The sequence below is a fragment of the Heptranchias perlo genome, chromosome 9 (assembly GCF_035084215.1).
Source record: "Heptranchias perlo isolate sHepPer1 chromosome 9, sHepPer1.hap1, whole genome shotgun sequence".
NCBI classification, from domain to species: domain Eukaryota; kingdom Metazoa; phylum Chordata; class Chondrichthyes; order Hexanchiformes; family Hexanchidae; genus Heptranchias; species Heptranchias perlo.
This window is the reverse complement of record NC_090333.1, coordinates 28,109,519-28,122,956: the sequence shown is the minus strand read 5'-3', so window position 1 is coordinate 28,122,956 and position 13,438 is coordinate 28,109,519. Positions and strand designations below refer to the sequence as shown.

Here is a 13,438-nt window from a genome sequence, read left to right as displayed (position 1 = left end):
AAGCTAGTATGCAAGAGTAGGAAAAGCAAGATTGGTACTGCTTAGGGCTGTTTTCCCCAGCAGAGGATAGGTGGGGCATGTGACAGTCTGATATACAAGTCAGGCTACTTTTCCGATAATAGTCAGGTACCTTTGTGCCAATCAATCTGGAATCAGTGGAGCAGATGCAAGACAGAAGGGTAACTGAAAAAGGGCCCTCACCCTGTTTCTATTGGAGAAGTTCAATTTATGTTTGTGTATTAAAAATACTTTTGAAGACATCAAAAGTAGAAACTGGCTGTACTGATGTGAAACACTGAAACCTATCTGCAAGTTTCACTTGAAAATATTATCTCAAAGCTCACCACTTGTATGCTCAGACAAGGTGGTTTAACTAGTTATTTTAAAAGGTCAACAGCTGTAAACCAGTTTGTATGGTAATTAATTTCTTTATTAAATGTGACAATGAGTATTACAGTATAATGATGATTCTTCAACATATTCCAATGGCCCACGCATTCTGGGATTGGACAAATCGGCATGGACCAGAAAATAGCTCACATTTCACTTTTCCATCTTCAGTACAGCAATCATCTAGGGATAGACTAAGAAAACCTTAATTCAGTTCTTCAGCTCATCTATGCATTAAAAAAAAGTCGTTTCAGAATCAAAATCTATTGATTTCTCTCCTCCTACTCCATTTCTAGACATACAGAATTTTAAAAAAAAATACAAATGTAGGAAATGCTTTTAGTTATGAATTAAGCAGATTCTCAATTATTCCTTTTGTTGTAGCTTGCTTTGCCCTCACAGTAGAACAGTTCAAAAATATCAGATTGCCATGCTTCACATCAGCTCTTCCAGACTGCACAAGAGTCTGATTTTTGCCTATACTGCAAGGTAAAAGTCTGCAGCTGGTTTATAAACCTAAAAGTTCACTAAGAATTTAGGAAAATGTTTCAGCAGTCTATAACAGAGATATACCAAGATCCTCAAAGTCAAAAATGGTAGCATTTTAATTGCATATTGAATTGGCAGTTGGTTTTAAAATCAATTGTTACTGGAGGACCTCATAAACCAGACAAAATCACTGTTCATGAAATCCAGATACCAAAGATTTGGTAGTGTATCCTACTGGAACAATTATAAAAGGATGCGTTGTGAAATTCTTAGAGAATCTTGTATGTATTAAGTACAGTTCCACAATACCAACACATTAAAAATATAGATTGGTCTTATGGAACATTTCTGCTACATTTTGGGATGGGGCAGGAAGACAAGGACACAGCAATTCCATTCTCCTACTTAATAAAAGTTCTCTTCAAACAAGTTCATTTCTTCACAAAGCAACCAAGGAATGGATTAGAGAAATCAATGCACCCTGAAAAACTAAACAGCTAAACGGCATTGCTATGTGTGCAAACTTTCACGTTTAGTTATGTGTCACGAAGTCAGTTCAAGCATATTATATACTTAAGATATAAATCTGTACAATTTTCAAAAGAAAACATTTAAGAAAGTCGTAGACAAAGTTTTAGAAAGAGGATTGCAAGAACAGGAACAGTGAAGAGAAACACATGCACAGTTTGCGGCCCCTGGGTGAATGACAGTTGAATCCAGTGGCCAGGACAGTTACAATGCAAGTGATTTAACAGATGCTTAAGATTCTCAAATTGAGGCCAATGACTTCTCAGCCGTGAGTTTTGGCAGCTTGTTCCTCCTTCTGCAAGGCTTGTCTCAAGGCTTTCAGGTTTTCTGTAGATGAAAGACAAGTATTTTAATACATACAGACCAAAACAAGTTTAACATCCAGATGAGAAACAATCACTTCATTGAGCTCTGCAACATGAATAAATTGCAAGCTAGTTTAGTTTAAAAAGAGAGCTACCATTTAAAATCTGATGTCTCAAATCACATTTAAAATGTTTTATTTAAACTTAAAACCTCTGTACAAATTGAATAAGTCAGTTGCAAATTTAAGAAACTAAGAACACTCCACAAACATGAAAAAGCATTGACAACAACTAATGCAATATTGGCCAACAAGCTATAGCAAATGGCATCATTAACTCATCAGGTACATCCTTGTCTTATTTATTTTGACCACAAATCACTAAAAAGATAAGATCCTAAAGGAAATGAAATAGCCCTACATTTATGGAATGTAGGGATAAATAATATTTTAATTGAAGACTTTGTAAAATATATAAATACTTAACTCTTCAGTGGATCAGCATCAGCAGTAAGTTAAAAGTAACACTGTAAAATTAAAGTATAGCAAATGGGACCAGTACAAATTCTGGAGAATGGAATGGGAAAAAGGGAAAGCAAATAAATTTTAGTTTAGTTAATGACTTTGAGCTCATTAATGCACTGCTTAATTGATGATGCAAGCTTGAATACCACCTTTTACTGTGAGCAATGATTTTGGCATAGTTCTTGCCAATATGGTGATCACACTGATTATCACTAATATTAAAGTTTTAAGTGACCTACGACATCATTCTATTGTATATTTGACATACACCCATAGTGTTGAATTCAGGATTGGATATGGAATTCCATAGCTTATGTAAATGCTCTGCCAATATGGTTTCTCTGCCATAATTCAAGTTTACTGCAGCTTTTGCCTGCCAGTTAGAGGGCCTCAATAATTTAGAGTAAAAAACACCTGTTTACTGGATAGTCTCCCAAGGTACAGGTATCCATTTAAAAAAGTAACTATATTTTAAGAAAACAGTACAATATATTGGAGCACCAGAATGTTCATGGGTTTGCAGTGTCACGAGGCAAGTGACAAGTATGTTGCCCTCTTCCCTTAGTGGGAAGAGAAAGATCATGGGTCGCTTTTAAGTCCAGTTTATTGGTCAAATTACATGCTTCTGTACCTCTGCCAACAGAGCCAGGGAGAATATTCAGTGCACAGTGTTTTTGGGGGAGGGGAATAGGCATAGGTGGCAGACCCAAGAGAGAGTCTTACCTACACAATAGTAAAACTTTAAACACCAGTGGCCATAAACATGGCAGGGGGGGGGGGGGGGAAATCTCATCTTTGATAGTAGCGCAAAACAGATTAGCAAAATCAGTGCCCGATTTTCTTTTCCACTGAGAAAACAAAAATTGAGCGTAGTGTAAAACAGGCTGCTGATTTGCTATCACCCATAACCAATTTCATCTAAGGTCTCTCTCCATTCGGTGCACCAATCCTTGTCTGGGCTCCAGGTCATTTAGGGAAGGAAGACATTGAAGAGGGGAGTGAAAAGCAACAGGTCAGCATTACATACTAAAATATTCAATCCTCCCACTTGTCTTTACATAGACAGATCAGCTCCATTTCATAATAGTTTTCCTTCATCCAATACAAGAATGTAATTTTAAAAATGTACTGTCAAATTCTTGAAATATTTCCATCCTCTCGTCCATGTACGTTTGTAATGTGTTGGTGTAAGTCTCAACATTATAGTCAGGTAGCTGAGTCATCTTCAAGAGTTTATTATCTGCATCACTCCACTGTAATAGTTTCTGTAAAAAAAATGGTAAACACTTATTCTATACATTTAAAAATGCCCCATGCTCATTAAATGACAGATTTCAGTGGTGGCAATTGTTGGTTATAGAGATGGGAAAATGGCACAATCAGCATTAGGCATTCCTAGGTCTGGTATAGCTTAGGTTGGATAAAATTCCTTCTCTGCCCAATGTGCCTCAACTCCAACCTCTTGCACTACACTAGTTCATGAGTTATTTCCCCTCATTAGCTCTCTTTGCAGGATCTTGATTAGTCATGGGCATGTTTTTGCTGTGAACTCAAAAGCAATGGGAATTAGATTGAAACGGCATGCATCCACTTTACTTGTAGCCACATTATCCCAATTTGACACTAATATCAGCATCCTGACATACAGGCACCACAATCTTGGCTGCAGTGTATCTGAACAGAACACAGGAGGGATGCTAGGGAACTTCCAGGCTCGTGCTAAATTTCACATCGTGACACTAATAAAAAAGGTAACAATGTTTGAGTTTTGGAAACAGTAGACTTGTTGGCTGAAAGTAATGGCACATGGTCTTTGTAGGATATTACTAGCAGACCACAGCTGGCTTTTTTGTTAAAAATCTGTAACTAATTTGTACTACAAGCTAAACAATTTACTTAAAATCTGTTAAATACCTCTTAGTATTTTAAAAACCTGGATCATGTACCCAAACATTTTCTCTAAAAGAACGAACATTCAGTTGCGACTCTTACAAAGCTTCAAGTTGAAAAAGCATCACTATCCTTCCAACAGATCAACATCCATTAAAAGCAGGGTGCCCAAAATTGCACTCATACACTGCACATTCTCCCCACCCTCATCCCTCCTTACTGGGGTTGGCTTAATGGGCATGGGTTGCTCTGTGATACCTTGTCCATTTGAAAGAAAGCCTTGACTGAGAAATGGTGGGCTACTCCAACAAAGAAGATGGGTGTGGGGTGGGTAGAAATGAAAGCAATGGGCAGTCACAACCAATCCTGATCCAGTCATCAGATATCCATTTACATTCAATTGTAGCACCCCACAGCTGCCCTGATTGTGATCAGTTACGATACTGGGGATCAAACTTGGAAGCCTCCTGGTGTAAACGGCTCAGCTATTCACTTGCAAAAAACAAAGTCATTGGGGAGTTAAGGAATTAATCAACATTATGACTTTTTGGAAAAAATTCTATTTCATACCTGTTGAATTTCTCGATGTTCATCCACCACCTGTTCTTCCAGTTCAAAAATTCTCGAAACATCTACATGCAAGTCACAAATCTTTGATGACGCCTCCTTAAAATGGAAGAACAATCAACAGAACGCATTTATAAGCAAGTACTTAGGTCCAATTTTTAAAATGGTGTGCATATAGCAGATCAAGGTCAATGCCATTTAGCTACATGGCAGAATGTATGTATATTAGTGACTGAAGTGTTAATGCTTTCAAAAAGGAACGTAGTCTTTTAATCTTACATTATCCTCTCAACAAGGGAGATGAAAGTTTAACACACTGGTGGGTTGCCTGCAAATTTCAGCAACAAGATCATTATGCAGGTGAATGCAAGAGCTGCTAATTTAGATATTCCAGTTTTTCCATTACCTGAAACTTTGCTTTGGAAGCAAGGTAAATTATACATCCAAGAGACTGAGTGGTCTCATTTCCCTTTCCATCTACAGTGTAGATGATTCATTTCAGTCATTTAAAAAAAATTCCAGTCCACAATCAATTGAAAACTTTCCTGATCAGTTGATTGTGGCTAGGAGAGATCTTTGACAATCTTGGGGGTCAGATAGCTCCTTTAAGTGAAAAGCAGAAAAATGTCTGTACTCTTGACTATGTGCAGACAGAACTCATAGGTTTCTTACATTTGCACACAGCAAATGAGATTCAAACTGAAGCTAGATGCAAGTAACTGCAAACAATTGATATTCTGTATATTGAAACACTGTTGTAAAGATGATATTTTGCTTTAAGAGGCTACACCTTTCATTAACCTCTGACAAAGGATCTCAAATGATGGATTGACTGGTTCCGGATTGCACTGTAGAATAGATATTCAAGGAGAGCAAGGGAGTCTCATGGTTTTTTTTAAAACTAACATGCAAAAAAACCTAACAGTATTGGAAGTTGGAGATGAGAGATAGCTGAAGCAAAGAAAGGAGGGAAACACAGTTTCATTTGGACCGTTGCAAGATCTATAAGTGGACTTTGCAAAAGTCCAACCCATAAGAGTGTGTACAATCAGCTTATTGTAGCTGACAGATAAGCCAATACAATTAAAAACTGCAAACATTGGAAATCTGTCCAAGTGTATTTGCAGTTTTATTTCCATTAAGCATCTGAAAATAAAGACATGAACAGCCTTTACCATTCTTGATCCCATCCCAAACACTAACATTTCTTTCAGAGGCTGATTAACCTGCTATGTATTTCCATTATTTTGTTTTTATTTAAATACATATACTATATTGATTAATCCAGCACAGCTTTATACCCACAGGGCATTAGCCAGTTAGAGCAGCTTAATTTTTTTTAGGGGTGGGGGGGGGAAATGGAGGAAGAAAAGAACTAAATAGAAAGAGAGAAAGCAACTATATCCAAGAATTGTATCCTATTCTTAGTATTTTGTTTTACAGTACTACACTTTTCTTGTAGTTCATTAATTGCTTACAATTAAGCAATAGTTTTGATCAGGGCTGTTTCAGATATAACTGGGAGATGGTGTAAAATTCTTCAATATTTTCCCCATTTGTATGTCCTAGTCCAATTAAAAACAAGTAGCTAACTATAATATATTCCATACACAAGGATATTTACCAAAGTCTTGTGGCAGAAGGAAAATTTTCAGGTGCCTGCCGTGTTTATCGTACTGCATCACACCTTCCCACTGGACAAGCTAGATAAGAATAAATTCTTTTGAAGAGGTAGATTACTCTTGGGTGGATCACTGGAGTTACATATCATCAAAATGTAGCTAGCCAAAAACTTCAAACTCCATATACTCACTCCAGAAGATTGGATATTACTCATGTACTTTCTCTTTGATTCCTCTAGCAAAGAGCCAGTACAAAACACGATGGACCAAATGACTGCCCTTTGTGCTGCAAGTTTCTAAACTTCCTACATTACGCAGCCAACTTGAATACTTTTGGTTAATGGAGACATTGATGGGGATATACAAATAAAAATCAGGAGGTAACCTGCAGAACACAGACTCCTGAACTGGCTAGCTGCACAATTTGCTCACAATGAGCATTTGCCCCGTCAATTACTGTTGCTGCACAGCAGTACAGCAACAGTTAGGTTGTCATTGGAATGGGAGTCTTCAGAGTGTGAAATTGACAATGCAAATGGATTATGGTTATCACTTTTTGGCTAATATGAGCGGCTGCCTGTTTTAAACGTAGACGTTGTAAATGGTGGGGACTGTATCAGAGTATAGGAGTAAAGAGGTCTCGCTGCAATTATATAGGGCTCTGGTGAGACCACACCTGGAGTGCTGTGTACAGTTTTCGTCTCCTTACCTAGGGAAGGATATATTTGCCTTAGAGGGGGTGCAATGAAGGTTCACTAGATTGATTCCTGGGATGAGAGGGATGTCCTAATGAGGAGAGATTGAGTAGAATGGGCCTATACTCTCGAGTTCAGAAGAATGAGAGGTGATCTCATTGAAATGTTTAAAATTCTTAGAGGGCTTGACTGGGTAGATGTTGAGAGGCTGGCAAGTCTAGAACTAGGGGTCATAGTCCCACCTAAAAAGTCTGCCATTTAGGACAGATGACAAAATTTCTTTACTCAGAGGGTTGTGAATCTTTGGAATTACATAGAAACATAGAAAATAGGAGCAAGAGTAGGCCATTCGGGCCTGCTCCGCCATTCAAAATGATCATGGCTGATAGTCTAACTCAGTACCCTGTTCCTGCTTTTTCCCCACATCCCTTGATTCCTTTAGCATTAAGAAATATATCTATATCTATCTCCTTCTTGAAGCATTAATATATCTATCTCCTTCTCTACCCCAGAAGGCTGTGGATGCTCAGTTGTTGAGTACATTCAAGACTGAGATAGATAGATTTTTAGACACCTATATTATGTAGGGATAGGGCAGGAAAGTGGAGTTGAAGTAAAAGGTCAGCCATGATCTTATTGAATGGCAGAGCAGACTCTAGGGGTTGTATGGCCTACTCCTATTTCTTATGTTATGATAAATTACAGGGGCAGTATTATACAATTTCCCAAGTTACATTGCATTAGCTTTAGTGCCAGGTTGCTTCTTGTGCGTTTTTGTAGTGCCCTAGTTAAAAATCTGACCGTAAATCGCTTTCTTACAAATACAAAAAGAATAATTTCTCTTCTATATCCAACGGGACTGAGGAATTGTTTGAAGACCATTGTTCGTTTGCAATTTGATCTCTAGACGTGGGCAATGCCAGCAAGGAAAAGAACTTACATTTATATAGTGCCTTTCACTGCTTCAGGACATTCCAAAGCACTTAACGGCCAATAAAGTACTTTTACAGTAGAGGGAAATGCAGCAGCCAATTTGCACGCAGCAATGTCGCACTGACAACTATGAGAAACAACCAGATAATCTGTCTTCATAGCGCTGAATGAAGGATAAATGTTGGCTAAGAGAACCTCTCTGCTCTTCAAATAGTGCCATTGGATCTTTTACGTCCACCTGAGTGGGCAGATGGCACATCAGTTTTAAAGTCTCATCTGAAAGATGGCCCCTCTGATGGAGTGCAGCACTCCCTCAGTACTGCACTGAAGTGTCAGTCCATATCATGTACTTAACTCTTGAGTGGTACTTGAACCCATTACCTTCCGAGTCAGAAGCAAGAGTGCTTGGGTATGGTAGCATAGTGGTTATGTTACTGGACTGATAATCCAGAGTCATGAGTTCAAATTCCGCCATGGCAGCTGGGGAATTTAAATTCAATTAATTAAATAAAATCTGGAATTAAAAACCTAGTATCAGTAATGGTGGCCATGAAATTACCGGATTGTCGTAAAAACCCATCTGGTTCACTAATGTCCTTTAGGTGGAGGAAACCTGCCAACCTTACCCGGTCTGGCCGATGTGTGACTCCAGACCCACAGCAATGTGGTTGATTCTTCACTGCCCTCTGAAATGGCCTAGCAAGCCACTCAGTTGTACAATCTCACTAAAAAACAAGAGTCATAAGAATAAAACCGGACGGACCACCAGGCACCGGACACGACAGAGGCAAACCAAGCCCAGTCGACTCTGCAAAGTCCTCCTCACTAACATCAGGGGACTTGTGCCAACATTGGGCGAGCTGTCCCACAGACTAGTCAAGCAACAGCCTGACATAGCCATACTCACAGAATCATACCTTTCATCCAACATCCCAGACTCATCCATCACCATTCCTGGGTATGTCCTGTCTCAGCAGCAGGACAGACCCACCAGAGGTGGCGGTACAGTGATATACAGTCAGGAGGGAGTGGCCCTGGGAGTCCTCAACATTGACTCCAGACCCCATGAAATCTCATGGCTTCAGGTCAAACATGGGCAAGGAAACCTCCTGCTGATTACCACCTAACGTCCTCCCTCAGCTGACGAATCAGTCCTCCTCCACGTCGAGCACCATTTGGAGGAAGCACTGAGGGTAGCAAGGGCACAGAATGTACTCTGGGTGGGGGACTTCAACGTCCATCACCAAGAGTGGCTTGGTAGCACCACTACTGACCGAGCCCCGAAGGACACAGCTACCAGACTGGGCCTGCGGCAGGTGGCGAGCGAACCAACATGAGGGAAAAACCTAACTGACCTCGTCCTCGCCAATCTACCTGTCGCAGATGCATCTGTCCATGACAGCATTGGTAGGAGTGACCACCACACAATCCTTGTGGAGACGAAGTCCCGTCTTTGCACTGAGGACACCATCCAAAGTGTTGTGTGGCACTACCACTGTGCTAAATGGGATAGATTCAGAACAAATCTAGCAGCTCAACTGGGTATCCATGAGGCACTGTCGGCCATCAGTGGCAGAATTGTATTCCAGCACAATCTGTAACCTCATGGCCTGGCATATTCCTCACTCTACCATTACCAACAAGCCAGGAGATCAACCCTGGTTCATTGAGGAGTGTAGAAGAGCATGCCAGGAGCAGCACCAGGCGTACCTAAATATGTGGTGCCAACCTGGTGAAGCTACAACTCAGGACATGCATGCTAAACAGTGGAAACAACATGCTATAGACAGAGCTAAGCGATTCTACAACCAATGGATCAGATCAAAGCTCTGCAATCCTGCCACATCCAGTCATGAATGGTGGTGGACACAATGATGGTGGAGTCCAGCTCGTGAGTGCAAAAGACAAGGCTGAAGCGTTTGCAACCATCTTCAGCCAGAAGTGCCGAGTGGATGATCCATCTTGGCCTCCTCCCGATATCCCAACCATCACAGAAGCCAGTCTTCAGCCATTTCGATTCACCCTACGTGATATCAAGAAACGGCTGAGTGCACTGGATATAACAAAAGGCTATGGGCCCCGACAACATCCCGGCTGTAGTGCTGAAGACTTGTGCTCCAGAACTAGCTGTGCATCTAGCCAAGCTGTTCCAGTACAGCTACAACACTGGCACCTAGCTGACAACGTGGAAAATTGCCCAGGTATGTCCTGTCCACAAAAGGCAGGACAAATCCAATCTGGCCAATTACTGCTCATCAGTCTACTCTCAATCAGCAGCAAAGTGATGGAAGGTGTTGTCGAAAGTGCTATCAAGCGACACTTACTCACCAATAACCTGCTCACCGATGCTCAGTTTGGGTTCTGCCAGGACCACTCGGCACCAGACCTCATTACAGCCTTGGTCCAAACATGGACAAAAGAGCTGAATTCCAGAGGTGAGGTGTGAGTGACTGCCCTTGACATCAAGGCAGCATTTGACCGAGTGTGGCACCAAGAAGCCCTAGTAAAATTGAAGTCAATGGGAATTAGGGGGAAAACTCTCCAGTGGCTGGAGTCATACCCCCTAGCACAAAGGAAGATGGTAGTGGTAGTTGAAGGCCAATCATGTCAGCCCCAGGACATTGCTGCAGGAGTTCCTCAGGGCAGTGTCCTTGGCCCAACCATCTTCAGCTGGTTCATCAATGGCCTTCCCATCATAAGGCCAGAAATGGGGATGCTTGCTGATAAGTGGCAAGTAACATTCGCGTCAGACAAGTGCCAGGCAATGACCATTTCCAACAAGAGAGTCTAACCACCTCCCCTTGACATTCAACGGCATTACCATCGCCAAATCCCCCACCATCAACATCCTGGGGGTGACCATTGACCAGAAACTTAACTGGACCAGCCATATAAATACTGTGGCTACAAGAGCAGGTCAGAGACTGGGTATTCTGCAGCGAGTGACTCAGCTCCTGACTCCCCAAAACCTTTCCACCATTTACAAGGCACAAGTCAGGAGTGCGATGGCATACTCTCCACTTGCCTGGATGAGTGCAGCTCCAACAACACTCAAGAAGCTCAACACCATCCAGGACAAAGCAGCCTGCTTGATTGGCACCCCATCCACCACCGGCACACTGTGGCTGCAGTGTGCATCATCCACAGGATGCATTGCAGCAACTCGCCAAGGATTCTTCGACAGCACCTCCCAAACCCGCGACCTCTACCACCTAGAAGGACAAGAGCAGCAGGCACATGGGAACAGCACCACCTGCACGTTCCCCTCCAAGTCACACATCATCCCGACTTGGAAATATATCGCCGTTCCTTCATTGTCGCTGGGTCAAAATCCTGGAACTCCCTTCCTAACAGCACTGTGGGAGAACCTTCACCACACGGACTGCAGCGGTTCAAGAAGGCGGCTCACCTCCACCTTCTCAAGGGCAACTCGGGATGGGCAATAAATGCTGGCCTCGCCAGCGACGCCCACATCCCATGAACAAATAAAGTCAAAGCTGACATCTACACTATGTCTAGTTGCCCTGAGGTAGTGGTGGTCCTTCTCAAACTATGGCTGTGCTGATAGTGAAGGAATTCCCTACCTAGTACTATCACTGGATCAAAATCCTAGAATGATAATTCACGTCCAAGTCAGGATGATACGAGTAGAGGGGAACTTGGTGATACTACTTTTGTTCTAGTTAGTGGTAGAGGTCATGGAGCTTTCATCATCAGCAGAGTACTGCAGAAGGCATGAAGAGTCAACTTTTGTGTGGGACTGGAGTCACATGTAGGCCAGTCAAGGGAGGGGTGGCAGGCAGCCTTCCTGAAGGACATTAGTTGATTTTCACAACAACCCAGCAATGTTATTTTTTGGTACTAGCCCACAAGCTACCAAATTAAAATAAAGTTTCACAATTTGACATGGTGAGGTTTGAACTCACCACTTTTGAGTTGGCAGTCCAGTGCCCTGATCACTACACTACTGTACCTGTAATTGTTACTGTATATAGATTTTTTTTTAAAAGCACAAAGCTAAAGTCTAAACTAACCACAGCTCCAATTATGAACTGAGCATCTTGTACTTAGGAAAAATTTAGCTCCTTAAATCCACCTGAAACTCCGCAATGGCTACAACACTGTACAATATATATCCTGATCGCTACTAGAGCGAACACATGCCTAATCAGTACACCACAAATGGCACTGCAATTTGATGAGCACAGTTATCTTTTGCAGCTTCAAACATGGAACAAGCAATCTCAAGGATGGCTATCCACTTTGAAATCAGGGTGGGCTCATTAACAGAACTTCCTACTCCAGGGAACCAGAGCCATTGTGGCAGTTTCCAGAAATTTGGATCTGCTGATTTAACTGGAATGTAAAAGTTCTAGTAATACTCATCTAGTTCCTAAGTGACAAGGTACTCATGCCAGGTTGCAGTTGTGCAGCAGTTGCTGCCATCAAATTGCTGTTTATGATAGCATAGCAATTTGATTTGTGACCCAGAGAACACAGTAAGCGAAGGACAGCAACAGAATGATCAAGTTTAACATGAATTGGGAGCCAGAAATACCAGAGACCAGGGGCTCGATTTTGGCGTCGGGTTTCCAGCAGGGAGGCCCGGAAAATCCCGATATCCAGTCACGTGACCGGATCGCGACGAAATCCCGGCCACTTCTGGGTACCACGCTGACGTGCGGGGCTGCGCGCGCAAGCCCCGCTGGTGGGAATCCCGCAGGCAATTAAAGCCAGCAGGGTTCCACTTGAGAGTACTTACCTTGCTTGTTGAGGTCAGTTAATGAGCTGAATCAGCTGTCAAAAGAGGAAGTGTGGGATTTTAGGTTCAAGGCAGTGAGCTTCACACACTGGGGGAAACAGTCTCTCTCCAACCAGGCGTGTTGCAGCCAGCAGCCTGTGGCAGGTGCCAAGGTGCACTCCACGGGGGACAGCCCTCACCCACGCAGGAGGCCACCGCGTCACATAGGGCAACCCCTGCCCCCCACCACGCCAGAGGACAGACCGACACGAAACCGCAGCCCCAGTCCGAGGAACCACCCACCTACGCTGCACAACCCCTCAGACCAACACCTGCCAGATGGGTGGTGTGTGAACACCCTCGGAGGACGAAGAGCATGACCAGCCCCAGCAGCCTCGCAGTCCACGCCGTCCGCCGCAGACGTGGATCCCCCCAACACGGTGTTGTTGCACGCCCACCTGCACAGCAGGAGGGAGGGCTACCGCAGAGAGAGACGCATCGCAGAGGGCACTACCCTCGCCACAGGGTCCACAGACCGAGGCGCAGCTCCCCGGACCTCTCCGAGCAGCAGTGCACAGGGAGGCGCAGATTCGCTCGACATGTAGTCGTGGAGATCTGCAGGCTCTTTCATGCCGAGCTGCTCCTGGCTGGCCCCAGCACCAACTGCTTACCTGTCGCTGTCAAAGTCACCACTGCCCTCCGCACCTTCTCCTCTGCATCCTTCCAGGGTGCAGCCGGCTACACCGCCGATGTC

General features: G+C 43.0%; 1 protein-coding gene across 2 annotated transcripts in view; it reads right to left on the bottom strand.

Moving 5' to 3' along the window:
* Window positions 1–408: 408 nt before the first annotated feature.
* kif2c (kinesin family member 2C) overlaps window positions 409–13,438 on the bottom strand; it is a 66,470-nt gene continuing 53,440 nt past the window's right edge. For both annotated transcript variants that reach the window (XM_067989685.1, XM_067989684.1), the window contains 3 exons: window positions 4,697–4,792; window positions 3,366–3,501; window positions 409–1,734 (listed from right to left, as the gene is read on the bottom strand). In XM_067989685.1, the coding sequence (XP_067845786.1) occupies window positions 1,670–1,734; window positions 3,366–3,501; window positions 4,697–4,792 (297 nt within the window). In that variant the 3' untranslated portion in view covers window positions 409–1,669. The remainder of the gene's footprint in view (window positions 1,735–3,365; window positions 3,502–4,696; window positions 4,793–13,438) is intronic.